The 21,028-nt window shown below is 40.5% G+C and overlaps 2 protein-coding genes and 1 non-coding gene across 3 annotated transcripts; 1 reads left to right on the top strand and 2 right to left on the bottom strand.

The window, feature by feature from the left end:
* Positions 1-166: 166 nt before the first annotated feature.
* LOC117128630 lies at positions 167-273 on the bottom strand. Its single transcript, XR_004452024.1, has one exon. It is a non-coding gene; the product is annotated as a small nucleolar RNA R71 (small nucleolar RNA).
* A 4,703-nt stretch (positions 274-4,976) lies between these two features.
* LOC108869662 lies at positions 4,977-7,212 on the bottom strand. The gene is made up of 5 exons (XM_033278431.1): positions 7,064-7,212; positions 6,094-6,498; positions 5,708-6,018; positions 5,479-5,601; positions 4,977-5,398 (listed from the first exon to the last, which is right to left on the bottom strand). Exons 1-5 carry the CDS (start codon positions 7,210-7,212, stop codon positions 4,977-4,979), a joined length of 1,410 nt encoding a protein of 469 aa, XP_033134322.1.
* Positions 7,213-17,200: 9,988 nt separating this feature from the next.
* Positions 17,201-19,942, top strand: LOC103840011 (G-type lectin S-receptor-like serine/threonine-protein kinase At1g34300). Its single transcript, XM_009116494.3, has one exon. The coding sequence runs from the start codon at positions 17,260-17,262 to the stop codon at positions 19,789-19,791; it is 2,532 nt and encodes an 843-aa protein (XP_009114742.1). The 5' UTR covers positions 17,201-17,259; the 3' UTR covers positions 19,792-19,942.
* The last annotated feature ends 1,086 nt before the right edge of the window (positions 19,943-21,028 follow it).

Below are 21,028 nucleotides of genomic sequence, written 5' to 3'. Positions count from 1 at the left end.
AACAAATGGTGTGTCCGAAGATGCCTTAAAGCTCAAGCTATTCCCTTTCTCTTTGGGGGATAAGGCACGTCAGTGGGAGAAGTCTCTACCCAGCGACTCCATCACCACTTGGGATGACTGCAAGAAAGCATTCTTGGAGAAGTTCTTCTCTACTTCAAGAACTGCTAAGCTGAGAAACGAGATTTCCAGCTTTCAACAGAAGAACTTGGAAGGTTTCAGTGAAGCCTGGGAGAGATTCAAGGGCTACCAAGCTCAATGCCCACACCATGGCTTCTCTAAGGAGAGCTTGCTGAGCACATTCTACCGTGGTGCTCTTCCTAAGTACAGAGCCAGACTGGATACAGCTAGCAATGGATTCTTCTTGGGGAGAACTGAAGAGGATGCAGAAGAGCTGGTTGACAACATGGTAAAGAGTGATGCAGTCTACAGTGGAGACCATGACAGAGGCAGTATAACAGATGATAAGCAGACGAGGAAAGAGATCAAAGCTTTGGAAGACAAGATCGACCTACTCATTGCTGAAAAAGCCACCCAAGAGCAGCTGAAGTTTGTTGGTAACTCCAAGCAGGAAGATCCACTTGTTGTCAATGAGGTTGATGGTTTGGAAGGTCAAGAGGAGTTGTGTTTCATTAACAACAATGGTAGCTGGTACAAAAAAGAGCCCAACTTTCAGTACAACAACTACCAACAGAAATTCTATCCAACCAACCAACAGAGTGGTTATCCGCCTAGAAACAACCAGCAAGGCAGCTATCATCCTCAGCAAAACCCCTCGTCTGGTTCCTCTGCTCCTCAAGAGAGCAGCACTGATACCTTACTGAAACAAATCTTGGAGTCTCAGACTAGAAGTGAGAAGCATGTTGGTTATGAGTTGAAGAACCTTCATACCAAGATTGATGGAAGTTACAATGAGCTCAACAACAAATTCCCACACCTTGCTTCTACAGTCAGGAATTTAGAGAATCAGTTTGCTTCCATGAACACTCACCAGAATCGCCAGCAAGGATCTATACCTGGAAAGTCTGACCAAAACCCTAAGGAGGCCAAGGCTATCACCCTTAGGAGTGGTAAGCAGTTACCTCCTAGAACCCTCACCAAGGATGCTGAGAAACTAAGTGAGGGGGTTGCCATCAACATAGATGATGAAGTGGTGATTGTTGATGAGAAGATCAATGACGAGATCTTGGAGAAGATAGTGGAAGCCAAAGGTAAAGGAAAGGTTGGGGAAGAGAAGAAGACATTAAAGGATGGTGAAGTTGTTACTCCAGCAAGTGAAAGTTATTTTGTTCCTCCTCCCTATGAACCCAAACTTCCATTCCCTGGTAGATTCAAGAAGCAGCTGCTAGAGAAATACAAGGCTCTGTTTGAGAAGCAAATGAGTGAAGCTCAGGTTGCAATGCCCATCATCGATGCTTTTATGTTGATTCCTCAATACAACAAGTTCTTGAAAGATGCTGTAGCTGCAAAGAAGAAGGAGATGGAAGGCATGATGATTCTTACCCATGAGTGCAGTGCCATCATCCAGAGGCTTGATGTTCCAGAGAAGTTAGAGGATCCAGGAAGCTTCACACTACCTTGTGCTCTTGGACCTATGGTATTTGAGAAATGTCTCTGCGATTTGGGAGCTAGTGTCAGCTTGATGCCTTTGTCTGTTGCAAAGAAGCTTGGATTCACTCAGTACAAGAAGTGTAGACTCTCTCTGGTGTTAGCTGATCGTTCAGTGAAGTATCATGTGGGCATCTTAGAGGACCTCCCTGTGAAGATTGGAGGTATGAGATACCTACAGATTTTGTGGTGCTTGAGATGGGTGAGGAGGCTCAAGACCCATTGATTCTAGGAAGGCCATTCTTAGCTACAACAGGAGCTATTGTTAATGTGAAGGAAGGCACGATTGATCTCCATTTGGGTAAAGAGAACATCCTACACTTTGACATCAAGGAGAAAATTAGGAAACCAACTGTGTTCGGGCAAGCCTTCTACATTGAAGAGATGGCCACTCCTGCTGACAAGCATCTTGAAGAGTTATCACCTGAGGACGACGAGGAGGGAGCATCTCCCTCTACTCATTCCCCATAGAAGGTAAACCACCACACTCCCTTGTATATACCATTTCATTTTTGCATATTAGTCTTCTTTTGGGTAGCTCTCTCTACTTGACAACACAGAGACTGTGTAACTCAAGTTTGGGGGAGGTACCAAGTATTTGATCATGTTTGCTTTGATGTTGTTTCATTGAGTCATGCATTGCATACCTATTTGCATATAAAAAAAAAACAATCATTTAGTTTGCATCATTTGCATTTCTAGGAGAGTCTAGAGCATATAGGTTGCATTCACTTGCATTAGGAGCAATGATTTTAAATGCCTTGTAAAGAACACTACGTTGCACCTGAGTAGCTTTTGCACCTCTCAAAAAGACTTGTATGTTTCGAGCCTTGAAAACTCTTCCTGAAACTTGTTGATTGCTGAAACTCAGTCTTTGAAGCCAACTACAACCTTATTTGAACTGAACGAACTTAATGCTTCTTGCTCATGGTCCCTTGTGTACTAAGTCATGGCTATACACACTTGAGTTGTCACATCTTTTATGCCAATGTTTTTTGACAAACTCTAGTGGTAGACCACTCCCAAAACCTTTCCCTCCTTTTAAGCTTTCATTGTTTGATGAGTGAGGCCTTTTTCGGAAAGTCTTACATGTGCATAATGTTCAGAGTATCGGGAACGACAATGCTTGATCTTCATTCTTGCTAGATTGGGCACTCTATTGTCTAGCTATAGGTGGGGGGGGGGTGAGTGTTGTGATTATGATTTGGGAGAAATGAAAAAGAAAAAGAATAGACTCTTTGTGCTTAAGTGAATTGTTTTATTGGGATAAGTAGAGAAGCCTCTAGCTCAAGTTTTGAAAGTATTGGCCCCCAACCTAAAAAAAAAAGAAAAGAGAAAAGAAAAAGAAAAAGAAAAAAAAAGAAAAAGGGGCTAGCAAATTTGTTAGGAGCTAAGAAATATTTTGAGGTTCTGAAAAAATCCCTTGTAGATTTCAAAGAGAAGGAGTTAAAGTTCTTAGGATCTTTTGGTGAGAGATGTGAGTTGTGTTTGACATGTGGGAATGATTGTGTAATTGTATGTTTAGAAAAAGGGTAGAACAATGGAGATTGAGCATTGTATGCATGAGTTGATCCCTTTCTTAGATATATTATGTGCAATGTCAAGGCTACTTGTTTCGAGAGTAAACCACCTTAAAGATCATATGTTTTGAACCTCTTGAATCACTTGAATAAAAGCCTTCCCTTACCCAACCAAATGACTTGGACCAACTGACCATTTGCAAGAATTCACCTGATGTTTTGTGCTTAATGAATGTGAGAGTTGGTTGATTTGAATGTGTGGATGCTTGATGATGAGTGTAAAGGCAGAATGAGTTGAGATAGGCCTAGAGAAGCTAGAGTGTGATAAGAGAGTGAGCTCATGTTAGATTAGATGTTGAATTGAGTGCTAGTTGTGTTCCTTTTGGCTATGAGCTCTCTCCCTATGAGTTTTAGAAAGTTCACTTGCGGACAAGTAAAGGACTAGTGTGGGGGAGTTGATATCTTGCATATTTGCATTGTTTTATCCATTCATTCATAAACATTTTCATCATATAGATTAGGATTTAGACATGTTTAGGTTGCATTTTGCATACATGAGTCTCTATTAGGTACTGGAGTACCACATGAGGTTATTTGGAGCTCAAAAGAGGTGAAAAGGTGACCATTGGACGAACCGAGCATGGGAGCGACCTCCCGGAGCGACATCACAAAGTCGCTGTGTCCCACTTCTCAGAGCGACCTTCCTAAAGCGACGCCATGAAGTCGCTCGCGTTCTCATTACTCCGAACAGTCTTAGATGACCCTGGAGCGACCTCTCAGAGCGACCTACCAAGGTCGCTCCCGATTCAGAGCGACCCGTTGGAGCGACACACCAAAGTCGCTCGCGACCTCTCGCCCGAAGACACCAAAAATCGGCCATGGAGCGACTTCCCGGAGCGACACCTGCAAGTCGCTCCGCGTTATTTTGCTGCCGAAAATCATGATTTCTCAAGGACCTTTTTGCAATTTATTTTGGACGTTTTGCACTTGGAAAAACCTATGTTTTAAACATCTTTTGTAGCCACCAGGCAGATTATCTTTTGATCTATTGAGAAATACACAAAAACTCTCTGGAGAAGTTCATCTCTTGGATTTTGATTGTTATGTTCTTGTGTTCTTGTTGATTTCTTATCTATTTCTCTACATGATTAATCTGAAATCCAATATGGGTTTAAGAGGAATCATGGAGATTAGTGAGTAATCACCTTTTGAATTCATGGGTTAGGGAGATTAAGGGTGATTAGGTTAGAGCTAGGATGTTTTAGTGTAGATCATTCGTATTTCCTTGCTAGTAGAGTAATCATAATGCATCTTCTGAGTTGGCCACTCAGTTGTTGATCCTTAGGCATTTCTCACCCGAAAGGTGTTCGATGAAATGCCCGAGACAACTCTCCTAGGCTTTTAGTATACTTTGCCAAAGACATTTGTTGTTAAAGGTGCTAAGATAGCTAATAGACTTGTTAGTAATGATTGCTTTCATATTATTCAACCAAAGACATTTGATGTTTGAGATATGTTAGCAAATGAGCATTCATCTAGACATAGAGCTTGCTTAGAATTGTGTCTAGGCTTAAGGTGATAGTTTGATCGATCATTTGCCATCCTTAGTTCGATACTTGATCACCCAAGGTCTAATCCCTATGCCCATGAGTTCTCTTTTCCCTTAGTCAAGAAAGTATCATTCTGTTATTGCTTTTTAGTTTTAGTCATAGCTTAAAACCCATCTAAATCATTGGTTGCACTTAGATTAAGTGAGTACTTGCATTCTCGGTGCTTTGATATCCCTCAGAACTGGTTCGACAATCATTTATACTACAACATTTGTCTTAGGAGCCTTGAAAACTCCTAACATCACTTAACTAGTGGACCAGTCAGCTTGAGAGCATAAGCAACATTCCTCGAGAAGCTTTCTTGTAGAATGTACTGCTTCATCTTCTTCGCCTCTGCTTCCTTTGGCCATTTTCTCTTGTTCCAATCATCAGACGTGACCATCTTCTTCAAGTTGGCCTGTTGAATATGAAACTGAGACATGGTAATGAATGAAGTAGCAAACCGTGTTACAGCCGGTCGATGGAGATTGTGTTGATTGGTGAATCTTCTCATCATGTTGACAAGAGGCACACGACAGTAAATGTAACCACTCATGAAGATACACTTCTGCAAAGCATTCTTCACAGGTTCCAGCTTCCCAATGTCTTCTAGCATAAGATCAAGACAGTGTGCTGCACAAGGAGTCCAGTAGAGGTTTGGCCTTTTAGCCTCAAGCAATTTCCCTGCAATTCAATTAAACTCTCATCATTAAATTTTATCACCTTTATCAAAGTAAAAAACAAGGTCGTAGAAGAGATTTTACCAGCTTTTACGTAGTTAGAAGCATTTTCTATGATCATTTGAACAACATTCTTCTCACCAACCTCTTCAACCATCTCATCAAGCAGTTTGAACAGCAGTGTTGCATCCTTCACAACTTCAGAGACTTCTTTAGAATTCATGAAAACAGAACCCTTAGGAGAGTTAACTAAAAAGTTAACTATGTCCTTTTGGACCACTGAGTCACGCCATCCATCTTGACATTAGAGAACATCCCTTAGAAGCCCACTCATTCTTGTGTTGAAGAAGCATAGTGTGAGTCTCGGCAACTTCCCTCTGAAGAAGAGGAACTCTTAGCTCATGCATACTAGGTGGTTTTAAGCCCATTCCATACTGCGCAATCAAATGTGTCATCTCTTTGAAAGAGTCATAGGTGACAGCGTTAAATGCAATGCCTGCATCATAAAACCATCTCGCGATTCCAGCACAAGTCTTGTCCCTCAGATCTTTGTCACAAGCTCCCAATACACGCTTCATTTCATTCCTTCCTTTCAAAATATCAGGAGGAGTTGACGTGACAAACCTGTCCAAGAAGAGAGAACATGTAGTTAAACTCTTGTTCCAATAGTCTAGCAAAACGAGAATATAAATTACAAACCTGTCCAATAGACCTCTCTTCTTCCTCTTGTTAGGGTTAGCTTTCTGTTTAGGCTCAACTTCCACATCGGCCTCACCATCATTGAGGACAGGTTCATAGCGCAAGCTCTGAGCAGCTCTTTCCTCAGCTTTTTTGATTGCATCGTTTTGCAACTCAGCTCTCACATGCTCTGGACAATTAGGACACACCGTGACACTTGTGTTACCTCCAACCAAGTGGTGTTTCAGACGTGAGATGCCTCCATTAGTTACCTTCATGCAGAAGATACACTTCCATTTGTTGGTGTTATTTGAGACACACGTTCCATACTTCCTTCCTGGATCCATCTGAGATGCTCCTTGCTGAGATAATCCACCTTGTGTAGCACCTCTTTGGGGTGATCTTCCAATCTCAGACATGATGAAACTTCAATGAGAAAACAGAGAATGTACGTTAGTAATCACGTAGACTTAAAAAAACAGAGAGGAAAAGCTAAACAAGTACTTGATAAAATGATGATAATCAATTAACACTATGACACTGATACGGTGATGCATGATCAACTGATACGGTGATGCGTGATCTTAAAAAATAGTTGATAAACATGATGTGATAAACTTAGCACGTAAACTACCAAAAAGGATGAATGGATGGTACATGGAAAAAACAAAAGACGTAAACACTATAACTATGAACCTATGCTAAAGAGATCTTTGCTTAATTAAAGAAGTATGATGAAAACCAAGCGAAACAAACCAGTAAAAGAAAAGAAAGCTTATGCTGTGTATAGAGTTGAGAAGAAAGCATGAAGAACTATAGAGGCTGTGTGTACCTATTATATAGTACAATGACTTAGGGTTTTTGAGTATTTAGAGAATATTTAGAGAATATTTAGAGTATATTTTGAGTATTACAATATTGCCTCTTTTACGTAACCATATTCGGTTTAGATACCAAAACTATGTCAAAACAGTTTAGGTTGTTTCCTAACCATGAGGCGACGCCTTGGTCAACACGTTCTATGTAGGTAAAGCGAGCTAAGTCGTTCGCCATACGTACCTCGCTTGGCCACAAGGTGGTAAGGCATTTTGGAGCTCGCCAGAGGTCGCCAAGCGCCATGGCGCCGGTGGCGCTCGCCATTTAAAACCAAGGTGGCAATCACTTGTAATCATTGAGGAAAACTCAGGGCTAAGTACAAAATGTACTCCTGTTTTAATAGTTTAGATGGTAAACTATTGTGTTCATTTTCATATTGCAGGGTTTGGAGTGCACAATTGAAAGTTCAAGGATGAAATTGGGGACTAATATGCACATTTAATACTATGGGGCCAGAATGAAAAGAATCAAAAAGCGACAGACCATTTATAAAAATACACAGAAAGGCCAGATTGCAACATTATAAAATATTGGGGTAAATTTGTGAAGTAATTTGATAAGATTAGAAGTTTGAGGCATATTGTGAAAAAACAGGAAACTAGAGGACCAAAAGTGCAAAAAGGTGATACTTCCCATTAATGTTGCAGATTGCACTTCTCGCCGGATCTCGTTGACGGCAACTGAGAGTCAGCTACGACGGAGCAGAGACAGGACTGTGAAGGCTGCGAACATGATTTGAAGATGGAGAGGTCGTGGGCAAGACGTGGAGAAGCTGATGTTGACGAGACGCGGCGGATAGCAATGACCACCGGTGGACGAGACCTCACATCGACAACATCTTGGACGGAGGAGCTGAGAACACAGAGAGGAGGAGACATAAACACCATGGTTGAAGCTTCAATCGATCTCTACCGTTGACATCGTTGTTTACATGACCTTTACACCAGCGTTAAAAATACAGTTGGGCATATCTCAAAAATGATATAAAATAGAAATAATAATTGATTAATTTTTTTTAAAAAAAAAGTTCTGAGAAAACAGATTTCATTTTACAAAAAATGGTTGAGAACTTAAGATGAAGAAGACGAAGAAAAAAGAGAGGTGGATTCATTTTGTTTTATTTGTTAGTAAGACCTTATTATGTTAAATAAAGTAAAAACATATATTAAATTTAGTTAAAGTAATAGACACTTAAATCTATGCTAATTTAGTTAGTTTATAATAAGAAAGCGAGTTTGGCTAAACAAAACTACCTTAGTAGCAACAAATATGGTTAATAAAACTTGAAACTGTCTTTGGAAAGGGAAAGTGGAAATTGATTCCCATCAAATGGGTTAAGTGTAAATATGAGAACAAGCAATTTGACACAAGCAAATGAGATATAATAAAAGTTTTTCAAAAGCAGGAGAGAAGATTATTATGACTCGAGCTTAGAAATAGAAGAAGAGACAATTACACGATTTCCCCTCTAGTGCCCCCAACACCACAAAGCAGAATCTCCTATGGGCTCCATAATCGTCTATGCCCCTTTTTCATTAAGTGGGCGTGAAATGACGGGAATGCCCTTTTTCATTAAGTGGGCGTGAAATGACGGGAATGACGGGAAAAAAATAAAAAATAAAAAGAAAAAGAAAATTCAAATTTGGGGGGGGGGGGATTTCGGTCTGGGTTTGGTGTGGGTTTCGGTCTGGGTTTCATTAATTCAATTCAATTGAAACCGAATCAATTCAATTGGATTTCTCGAAAAAGAAAATTTAAAATTAAAAGAAAATAAAACCCCGCAGCTCGAGGAGGAAAGCTCCTCTACAGCTCCCACCCGAGAAGCTCGTTATTGTCTCTGGTTCGCAGCTCCCTTACAGCAACTCTGTTGTCGACGTCGATAGCTACTCTGGCAACGCCGTCGGACCGCAACGTTTCCACTGGCAAGCATTCTTTTGGATAGGTCGTAATGAAGGTTAGTTATTCTCTCCTTAGCGAGATGCAAGATAGAAATTTGATTTAGTTAATTGAAAGTGTTGAAACAGCATTGATTATGGGATGATTTGGTTGATTTATATATGAAATTGTTATGCATTGGGGTGCGTGAGTTGTCTTAATTTTGAGTAGCTTTGCACGGAGATCTCTCCGATCAATCAATCGTACATACATTTGAGTTCTTGTTTAAGCATCAAGCATTACTTTGTATAACTAGGTATAACAAGTAGAACTGATAATTGTTGTAGAGTAGGTAAAACTTGGTAAAACTGTTGACAAGTCGGTAGAACTAAGAACTACGAGTATAACTAAAACTTTTTTATTTTGTTCTTGCAGGATACAATGATGAAATATGTGAGCGTCTATTTCAAATTCAAAGGGGAGATCTTGAAAACAACAGTGGAGGATATAAGTTTGGCAATACTAGAAGAAAAGTTGTATAAAAAGCTTGCGTTGGATGAAAGTAAGGTAAAACTGGCACTGAAGTGCATGTCGATGGTGTATGGATCTGAAGAACAGAAAATTATTCGTGATGATGATGATCTGTTTGGTTTCCTAACAATCGTTGATAAAGACAACCGTAGATCTCTTTTGTTAGTGGAGGAGACGAGTAGATCATATCAGTTAGAGAAGGTGTCGAATGTGGGCATAAGTTCGTTTGGTATGAACTACGAAGTGTCGCAGGGAAATGATGATGTTTATGATGAAATCGGACCGAAGGCCATAACTCTGTATGTAGAAAATGGTCAAGCAAATCAACAGAAGGATCCGATAGATGCAGAGAATGATTTTATGGATACAGAGACCGCAGCGGAGACAGACACTGCAGCAGAGACAGACACTGCAGCAGAGACAGACACCGCAGCTGAAACAGACACAGCAGCTGAAACGGACACATCAGCTGAGACGGACACCGCAGCAGGGACAAACACCGCATGTGAGACGGGTATGGCTGCAGATAAGTATGTTGGGCAGCCACCGATAAAAAAAGGTAGTCAGGTTATAGAGGCCTGGGAAGACGGTTTGGGTCTGTATAAGCTTCAGGAGTTTCCAAGTAAGAAAGCACTTCAAGAGGTGGTCGATAGAGCTGCATTTGGTGAATGCTTTCGTTATGTTATCAAAAATTTGGACCAAAGACGATTGGTGTTAAAATGTTGTGAAGCAGCCTGCAAGTGGAGTTTTGGAGCTGCAAAGATTTCAGAGACTGAAATTTTTTCAGTTAGGAGGTACACGGGTGTGCATACATGCTCTCGGTCTAATCAAAGTAAAAGCAGCAACATCAAGAGAAAAGGCTCAGCAGAATTAGTTGCAACTTTTCTGAATGAGGAATATCCTAGAAAACTAAGTACTCCTGTTCCGAAAGATATCATGGATCTTATAAAGTTAAAACGTGGTGTAACAGTATCCTACTCCACAGCCTTGAGAGGGAAAATCTAGCTATTTCTGAGTTGCGTGGTGGTTCGGAAGAGAGCTACAAGATGCTATATAGCTACTTGTATATGTTAGAGCAGGTCAATCCGGGAACAAAAACAGGAGTGAAGTTGGATGAGGTAAATAAGTTCAAGTACCTCTTCATAGCTCTGGGAGCTTGTATTAAAGGTTTTGCAGCCATGAGGAAGGTGATAGTTGTCGATGCCACATTTCTGAAGAATGGATATGGTGGTGTACTAGTATTTGCTAAAGCTCAAGATCCTAATCGTCACCATTATCCGCTTGCGTTTGGTGTACTCGACGGTGAGAATAATGCTAATTGGACATGGTTTTTTTAGATGCTCAAAACTGCTATACCAGACTCTTCTGAATTAGTATTTATGAGTGATAGAAACCAGAGCCTAATCGCGGCTGTAGCTAATGTGTTTCCACAATCTCACCATGGCCATTGTATATGGCATTTGTCTCAGAATGTGAGACGGCATGCTTGTAACACAACCAAAGCCGTAGTCGCATGGAGATTTATGGAGTTGGCTAGGTGTTACACGGTGGCTGAGTTCGAGTCTGCTTACGCATCTTTTAAGGTGAGATTTCCTCCAGCGTACAAGTATTTGGAGGAGCATACGGATAAACGCACATGGGCTCGGGTTTATTTCCCAGGTGTGAGATACAACTTGGACACTAGCAACAGTGTGGAGTCAATGAACAGCGTCTTTAGGAACGCCAGGAGGTATGCTTTAATACCATTGTTGGATACAATCATCAAAACGTTTTCAGACTGGTTCAATGAACATCGGAAGGACTCTGTGGCTGGGTCGATTGATACCAAACTGGTTCCTCTTGTCGAGATTCACTTGCATAACCTATGGAGCACAGCTGAGAAAACACCAGTGTGTGAGCTTAATAGTTATGAGCTTGAGTATGAGGTAACTGACACTGAAAATGGGAAGAATTATGTTGTGAACTTGATAGAGAAGAGCTTTAGCTGCAAGGTGTATGATTATGAAAAGTATTTTTTTCTGCACGGACTTGCTGCTTACTTATATTTCCTTGAGGTTGAAGCTGCTCCTGGTCGTCGACGTGATGTTAAGATAGAGTATCATGAGTTGTGCTCGAAATATTACTGGACGGAACTTTGGGCATTGGCTTATTACAAGACCATTTATTCTGTGCTAGACAGGTGTGATTGGAATGTACCAGATCACATCAAAGAGCTTCAGATCATACCTCAGGATCGCCTCAAGAGGAAGGGAAGAAAAAACAATAAGAGGAATCCATCTGTTGGGGAACAACGTAAAAGGACACAAAACATAAGGCGACCAAGGCAAAATTTCGATTTCAGTTGGCTGTTGTTTGGAATGCGTAGTAGTAATCCCAGTGAATCAAACTAGATCTTCTTGTTTGGATTTTATTGTTGTTGTGTTGTTTTGGCTTTTGGTATGTTGCTTTTGGTATGTTGCTTTTGAAAACATTGGTAAAACTAAGTATATCTTTTGTGACATAGACTCGAAAGTTTGAAAGTTCGAAGAATTCTATGTTTAAGCGATCTAACCATGTATTATCTAAGTTTAAGTGTTTGTTTTGCAACCTCTGTTTAAGCGTTTTGGCAGTTATGTTTAACTGATTTATTGGAAAGCCGCGAAAAACTAGTATAACAAGGTGTAACTATGATATAAATCGGCATAATCCGAAAAATCCCAACTACATAAGTCTTAATACAAAAACACGGTCACCAAAAAATTATATAGCAGATACTGCTTCTCAAAATACATTAGTGAAGATAACAAATATTTACAAACCTCATAATAAAAAAACTCATTGTTTCATGAAAAATATATCATCATATATAGTCTTTCAAAGAGCACTTTGTTAATAAGATCAGCTTATAAAGAAGTATTCTATAATTTTCATGATTTAAAATATGTTATTGCACTAATCATTTATGCTTACATGGTAATGCAGAAAAATGACAAGTAAACTTTTTTAGAAATTAAAATTATACGTAAAACTAAAAAATGTTGAAATCACGAAAAGTAGAACTATGAAGAAAATTGGTAAAACCAGAAACTTCAGTATAACTTAGAGCAAATATTTCGGAGGGAGAATAAAAAAAAATTTCGCGCTTAAACGAAAAAAGCCCAAATTTCTAATTATTTTGGTCAAAAAGTAGATTCCCTCTGCTCTTTTATCTGAGTCTCGTCTTTTCCTATCTTTTCCCAGCCACTTTTTCACTTCCCCACCACTCTCTATTTAAACTCTCTCTCACCATTCATACACTCTCTCTTTCCCTTTTACTGAACATGACTCATCCGTATGAAGAGATGAAGGAGATGAAGAAGCTGAAGAAACACTACGACATGTTGGGGTTCGTTGCCGATGCCCAAAATGGAATTCCCACCTGTTGCCCTTGCGGTGGTGAAATAATGACGAATGTTTCTCCAACTCCGAAGTACAAATCAGATTTCGATACCTTGCCTGGGAGTAGGTACTTCACCTGCAAGAATTATGAGGTAATTTTTCTCCAACTAAGAGAAACTGAGATAAACTGAGGTTATACTATGGGTGAAACTGTGTTATACTCTAGGTGAAACTGTGTTATACTCTGGATATCTATGGGTGAAACTGTGTTATACTCTAGGTGAAACTGTGTTATACTCTAGATATCTATGGGTGAAACTGTGTTATCCTATGGCTGAAACTGTGTTATGGTGAAACTAACTTCCAGTCTGGTTGAAACTGTGCAGGACGATGGGTTGCACTTTCGTCAGCCATGGGCTTTTGGTGTTCAGCAAGAAGTGGAGCGCCTAAGGAGGGAGGTGAAAGAGTTGGCTGAAGAGATTGCTAAGCTTAAGAGGCTCATTACCTCGACCTCCTGTCCATGAGATTCTCGATCTCGCAAGTTCTGAGTTCATGGCTAAAAACTTTGTCTTCCCCACTTATATATTTTTCTTATTTCGGTTAACACAAGTCTTTGTTTGTTAAGAGAGGACTCTTGTTAAGACTTGTGTACGTTTATGTGTTCAGTCTTATGTTATGTCCAAACTTATGTTATGCTAAGCACTCTTATGTTTATCAATTGGTACTCTATGTTTAGACTTTCATCATCAACCATTATTCTAAAAAACTAATTTCCTAGACATTATCAATAGGTACTCTCTTAAACTAATTTCCTAGACTTTATCAATTGGTACTCTCCTAGACTCTCACTCGACCTACACAATAAAAGTAAAAGAATCCACAACAAAGATCGCATATATAATCATAACATAGTTAAAAGTTCTAAATCCACATCACTAACAAGAAACACATCAAAAGACATCGTTTGTTTACTTCATAAAAAACATAAAACAAAGTTCTAATACACCAAGCAAGTGAGGCATCTCTACTTCACTTCTTCCTGCGTTTTTGTTTCTTTGCTTTCTCTTGTGCTGGTGCTTCTTCTTCTGCTGCTTTAGCTTGTGCCTCCTTGACAAACTCCTCAAGCGGGGCCAATCTCCCATCCAATTGGTCAACCTTCTTGTCAACTGTCCTCATCAGTTTCAACGTTCTTTTCAGCAACTTCATAACATCTCCCAGTTGAATCGACTTCTCACCTGCTTCTATTTCATCCCCTCCTGCAGCTTCACTCGCTTCTTCCTGTTTTTGGCGCGCAGCTACGTCCTCGTCGTGCATGTCTTGAAAAAATACCTTATAGCTTGTATCCAGACACTTCTCCCAACTGTCCACAGCTATATCAGATTCATCAACATCGTCTTCATCTTCCAAAATGTCATCCAAGAGCCTTTCTTCTTGTGGAGTTCTGGTGGGGATGATGCTGTCGATATCATGTTACAAACACAATTAATTTTGAATCTTAGCAACACACGCCTACCTTAGTGAGACCATTGTTCTGTTCCTAGTCCTACCTTAGTTCAACCATAGTTCTATATCTAGTCCTACCTTAGTTCTACCCTAGTTCTACCATAGTTTTACTTTAATCCTACCACAATATAACTCTAGTTCTACCATAGTATTACTCTTGTTCTACTTTAGTTCACAGGTAAACTTACGGTTGTGTTAGACAATTCCTTGTTTATCGCCGAAAGTGACACCCCTGTCATTCCATTTCGTTTGAATGAGGACTTGCACATCCTCGGGCAGTTGACATCAGCTTCTTCAACAGGTTCTTTGAACGCCAATCCTAGCTTAGGAATTACCTCGAATGCAAGAAGCTGTTAAACACAACATTTATAAAATACCATCAGTAAATAACAATAGCAATCAAGTCATTAATGGGATTTTGCATACTTCTAGTGGAACACAGAAACCCGTAAGCGGCCATAATGTACCCTCTTTCACCACCCCTCAAAAATGCTTCATTATGTGAGAGATCTCCTTCATCATGTAATCATAAGAGAATCTCCCCCATGGAAAGGACTTACACAAGTCAAGATCATCCACTGCTCTCTGGAACACCTCCAACACATGATTAGCCTTGTATCCAACCTTCGTTTGCGTGCAAACAACAGAAGCTAAGAAGAATAGAACCGCTATCTTCAGTCTGTCTTTGTGGGGTCCCATGTTCACTAGCTTCTTCTTAACATCCTCCAACCTTCTAAGTTCTCCTTCCTTGAAATGTCGATCAATGAACTTCGTCCCACCAAGCTTTTAGTAGCCGAGAGGATAGTTGTGGCAGAATAGCCCAGATATCAAACTGTGTTCCCTCAGCCCAAAACGGATGGCAACGCCATTCACAATGAACCACACTTCTCTCCGCCTCTCGCAACCGGCAGTACGCAGCAACAACATCCACATACCATGAACCCTGTGGTTGTTCTCGCTTTTCATGTGGAAAATGTGTCTGAATTGAGGATGCTCTGTGAACGAGTTCCACTCCGCGTTAGACAGCTTCGGTTTAGCGTCTTACTCGCACTAGCTATCATGCACCTCGTCCCTAGATTTTTTTTTTGTACTCAGATGGCTTGAAGAACATTATGGTTGGTTTGATTGCCTCGGGTGCCTCATTTTCATCCAAATCCTGAGTTATATCCAAGTTATATCCAAGTTATATCCAAGTTATACTAAAGTTATACTCAAGTTATACTAAAGTTATACTAACGCATACCAAAGTAATACCAAAACTGACAGTTTTTCCAATAGTTCTCCTAGTATTACTAACATTAACCCACTCAATTTACTACCTCTCCCGAATCATATGAACTTCAATTCAAACTCATTTTTAATTTGTTACCTGAGGTTCAGGTGGATTTCCATTCTCGTTTGCTTCCTCTTCTCCTTCTCCATTTGCTTGTTCTTCTTCCGAACGTGCATTCACTTCGTTCTCTCCATATGGAGGTTCTTCTTCTGAATCTTCATGGTCCTGGTTAGAACTCTCCTTCTCTCCATCTGGTTTTTCTTGTTCTTCTTCAGAACCCTCATTCACTTCATCTCCAGAAGCGGTTTTCTCATTCACTTCATCTCCAGAAGCGGTTTCCTCATTCTCTTCATCTCCAGAACCGGTTTCCTCATTCTCTTCATCTCCAGGACCTTTGTTCAGTGTCGTCGGAGCAGCTTCTGCAACCACATTAAACGGCTCCGTCATCTCCGCCGTATTCTCAGATGAGTCCTTTCTCGTCTTCTCCGTCGACACATCCGTCGTATGAGTCATCTCCATCGAGACATCCGTCGTCTTTGCCGTCGATTCATCCGTCGTCTTTGCCGTCGATTCAACAAAATCCACCGCCCTCGTTTCACTCTCCTCCATCGTCGTCTTCTCCACATTTTCTCCGGAGCCCGTCTTTGCAAACTTCACTCTCGGAGCCTCTTCCTCCGTTGGATTCTCCTTCCTCTTACCCCGTCGCGTTTCGACCACCATTGCAATCGAAAGATTTCACCGGATTTTATCTCGATTCTCACCGAATCAAGCTCGATTTTGGAAACTATGGTTCTTCTTTCGCTCGTGAGGAAAGAAAGAAAAAGAGGAGAGAAATAAGTTTTAAACTGAGACAAATTAGATCTCCAAATACATTGAGAGGGTTTGCTAAAACCGACAGCTTTGGTTTGGTTTTGAGGGATTGGTTTGTTTGGTTAGTATGGTTACACGGTTAGACGATTCGGTTCAATTGATTTGCCTATATAAGCGGGTCAGGTCGGGGCGGATGGGTTATACCCTGGTACAACTTGTAAATACTTCAACTATTTCCAGGGTTTTATGTCATTTCCGTATTTTCCGAATTAAAGAAAAATTATTTATTTTTCTGTTTATTAGAGTGTCTAATAGAGATTGGATTACCAGATTTGGAGGCACCAGAAGTGATGACTCCTCATAAAATTTCCTATTGCGAAAAGAAAATCGTCTTGCACGAAACAAAAGATCGATCTTAGGGCCGAAGATATATTACAAACAAAAGTTTTAATCAGCATCTTCCTCTAAAAAATACTCTCTCTGTTTAAAAATAGATGAAGTTTTAAGATTGTGCACAACTATTAAGAAACTTATTTTTTATCTTAAAAATATTATTAAAATTTAAATTAAAAAATTATTAAATCAATCACAAAACAGACTACAAAATAGCATTGGTTACACAGTTTTTGATAAAGTGAAAAATGTATTGATATATGAAAACATCATCTATTTTGAAATATGAAAAACTGTCTAAAACATCATTTATTTTGAAATGGAGGGAGTAGAGATTTGGTAAGAGGAAGGATTTAAGAGAGAACTTTTCTCTCTAAACGAAGAGAGAAAGAGAGAGCCTCCCTTTAGTTATTTTTTTGCTTGCCATCTCTTTTTCCCCCACCGTAGAATCATAATAACACTCATTTGAATTGTCAACTACTACAATTTCCAATCGTAATTATCACTAATAATAATTACCGATTTAAAAGAAAGAAAGAAAACAATGGTCGTTTCAGTCTTCATCGATAATGAGTTGCAGAGAACCTCGAAGCTTCACGACCAAAACAATGGCGGAGCGGCCATACACCATGCTTCTTCCTCTTCTTCTCCTTCTCCTCCATTTCCCATTTTTAACTTCGGCCATACCTCTCGGCTCTGTTCTCTACGCCTCCGGTTCAAACCAGTCCTGGTCGTCTCCCAATTCCACTTTCGCCGTCTCCTTTCTTCCATCGTCTTCTCCAAACACCTTCCTCGCCGCCGTTTCCTTCGCCGGAACCGTTCCCATTTGGTCCGCAGGAAGCGTTGACTCTCAAGGATCCCTTCGCCTCTCCTCCTCCGGCTCTCTCCGACTCATCAACGGCTCCAACACCACCGTCTGGGACTCCGCTACCGACGCTCTCGGCGTCGCTTCGGCTGCGATTGAAGATTCCGGTAGCCTTGTCCTCCTCAACAACCGAAACAAAACAGTCTGGTCTTCCTTCGATCACCCGACGGACACGATCGTGCAATCTCAGAACTTCGCCGCCGGTAAGATTCTCCGATCTGGCAGCTACTCGTTTCAGCTAGAGAGAAGAGGGAACCTCACGCTTACGTGGAACAACACCACGGTTTACTGGAGCCAAGGGCTTAATTCGTCATTTAGCTCCAACTTGTCTTCCCCTAGCTTAGCTTTACAGACCAACGGTGTTGTGTTGATGTTCGATTCGACTCTCACTGGTGGAGCTGAAACCATTTACAGTGACGATTACGGCGAAGGTAGCAACACGTTTCGGTTCTTGAAGCTAGATGATGATGGGAACCTCAGAATCTACAGCTCCGTGTCTAGAAACAGCGGTCCTGTCTCGCCTCATTGGTCTGCTGTAGCTGATCAGTGTCTTGTTTATGGGTATTGTGGTAACTTCGGGATTTGTAGTTACAATGATACTAAACCCATTTGCTTGTGTCCTTCTCGTAACTTCGATCCTGTTGATGTGAATGACAGAAGAAAAGGTTGTAAGAGAAAAGTAGAGCTAAGTAATTGCTCTAGCAATGCAGCCATGCTTGATTTGGATCACACTAGATTGATTACAGACCCTAATGACCCAAACTCTCAGAGTTTCTTTGCTGGAAGTTCGCCTTGTAGAGCGAACTGTCTTGTTAGTGGTGTTTGTCTTGCTTCTGTCTCCATGTCTGATGGGTCTGGAAACTGTTGGCAGAAGCAACCCGGTTCCTTCATTACCGGGTACCAGAGCTCATCGGTTCCGACTACTTCTTATGTTAAAGTCTGTGGTCCGGTGTTGCTTAACGAACCTTTGGTTGGATCAAATGGTGATGGTAATAACTCGAAAGTGCACTTGTGGATTGTTGCAGTTGCTGTACTAGCTGGGCTTCTTGGCTTAGCTGCGGTAGAGGTAGGTCTATGGTGGTGCTGCTGCAGAAACAATCCTCGGTTTGGTACTTTGTCGTCTCACTACACGTTGCTTGAGTACGCTTCTGGTGCACCCGTGCAGTTTACATACAGGGAGCTTCAGCGTTGCACCAAAGGTTTCAAAGAGAAGCTTGGAGCTGGAGGGTTTGGTACCGTGTATAGAGGCCTGCTCTCGAATAAAACCGTGGTTGCAGTGAAGCAGCTAGAAGGTATAGAGCAAGGGGAGAAGCAGTTTAGGATGGAGGTTGCAACCATTAGCAGCACACACCATCTGAATCTAGTCAGACTGATCGGGTTCTGCTCTGAGGGACGACACAGGCTTCTCGTCTATGAGTTCATGAGAAACGGATCTCTGGATAGCTTCTTGTTTAGTACTGCTTCAGGGAAGTTGTTGACTTGGGAGTATCGGTTCAACATTGCGCTTGGGACGGCCAAGGGAATAACTTACCTTCACGAAGAGTGCCGCGACTGCATTGTTCACTGCGACATTAAGCCAGAGAACATTCTCGTGGATGACAATTACACTGCCAAAGTCTCTGACTTCGGACTAGCCAAACTCTTGAACCCAAAAGACAACAGGCACAAGAACCTGAGTAGCGTTAGAGGAACTAGAGGCTATCTAGCACCTGAATGGCTCGCAAATCTTCCTATAACCTCGAAATCGGATGTCTATAGCTACGGTATGGTCCTGCTAGAAATAGTCAGCGGACAAAGGAACTTTGATGTCTCAGAGAGAACAAACCACAAGAAATTCTCGATTTGGGCTTACGAGGAGTTTGATAAGGGTAACACCGAGGCCATCCTAGACATGCGTTTAAGCGAAGATCAGACGGTTGATATGGAACAAGTGAGGAGAATGGTTCAGACAAGCTTCTGGTGCATACAAGAGCAGCCACTGCAGAGGCCGACAATGGGGAAAGTGGTTCAGATGCTAGAAGGAATCACGGCCATAAACAAGCCGCCACGTCCAAAGACCTTAAGCGAAGTGTCGATTTCAGGGAATAGTGGGAGCACAAGCCACGCATCTATCTTGGTTGCTTCGGGTCCGACGCGATCATCTTCTTCGTCCGCTGCTACACGGTCGTTTCAGACAATGGGGATCACATCGTCTGGACCGGCTTCCACAATAATCAGTGAAAGTTCGTTGCTTTGATCTTAAACTGGTTGTACTGTGAGATTAGTACTACAAGTAGTGTAGGTTTTCTCTTGCTTTACTTATTGGATGCGTTGTAGTTGTATAGGAACACAGCAAAGCTATATCATATCTATTGTTATGAAATAAATAATATGCATATTCAAGGTTGTGGAATGGTTCCAAGTAGAACCAAAGTTAAATATGATAATATTATCATCCCATTGTAATTAAAATTAGCAAATGTTCAACGCATTGTTATGACTAAAAATGTCTAGGGGTTGAAAACCAATATAAGATCTCAAATTTCTTCCAATATTGTTGCGTGTACGTCGTCTCGTGCAAGCATAACTAAGAGCATCATTAACCCAAAAAAGACACCAACATTTTTAAACTCTTATAAAAGTTTCTTATTTAGAGGTTCTTAAAAAAATTAAAAAAAATTAAAAATTGTTTAATTAAAGATAAAATTTATTTATTAAATAAAATATTATAAAAGATAACATTTTAAATATAGATTTAAGAAAACATAAAAACAAAGATTAGTAAAATGAACGATAATAATTTGAAAGAAGCATTCGAGCTCAGTTGTTGTCTTAATCATGTCCAAATTTACGCCATATATGTTCTTAAATACGCCACTTTGGTGTTGTGAATAAGAGTGAATGCTGATTTAAGAGAGAAAAAAGAGAGAAAGTAAGTGTGTTGTGATTAAAGAGAGAAGATGACTTTGGTGTTGTGAATAAATTTTTTTGTTGTGAATATAAAGAGTGAGTGTTGATTTAAGAGATAACAAGAGAGAAAGCAATAGTGTTTGTTACAAGTGTTTGTTACAAGTCGAGAGTGTTTGTTATATAGACACAAGTACTATCGATTACAAGTCGAGTTGTTTGATTCCTTACAAGTCCGTGACATAAGAAGCAAGTACACAAAAATACAATAGATAAGAAGTTACAAAACATTGTTTTATTAAAGATAAAACTCTTGAAGTTACTTGAGTCAAAAGACAAGTGCTTGTATCATCAAAATCATCTCCTTGAATAGTATATGGTTTCGCAATAGGAGAAGGCAATGCAACTTCTTCTTTAGCCTGGTCTTCAGATCGCTTCAGACTCTTGTCTGACTTCTCATGCAAAACTCTTGAAAGCACAACTTTTCATCTAGATTCACACTCCAATTCCGTGAATCTTCCAATCCACTAAACAATTCTATAAAACCATATACAAAAGGTCCAACGGAAGAAGGTTTTGCTTTATTT

The sequence above is a fragment of the Brassica rapa genome, chromosome A09 (assembly GCF_000309985.2).
Source record: "Brassica rapa cultivar Chiifu-401-42 chromosome A09, CAAS_Brap_v3.01, whole genome shotgun sequence".
In the NCBI taxonomy this organism is placed as follows: domain Eukaryota; kingdom Viridiplantae; phylum Streptophyta; class Magnoliopsida; order Brassicales; family Brassicaceae; genus Brassica; species Brassica rapa.
This window is presented reverse-complemented; position numbering and strand designations above follow the sequence as displayed.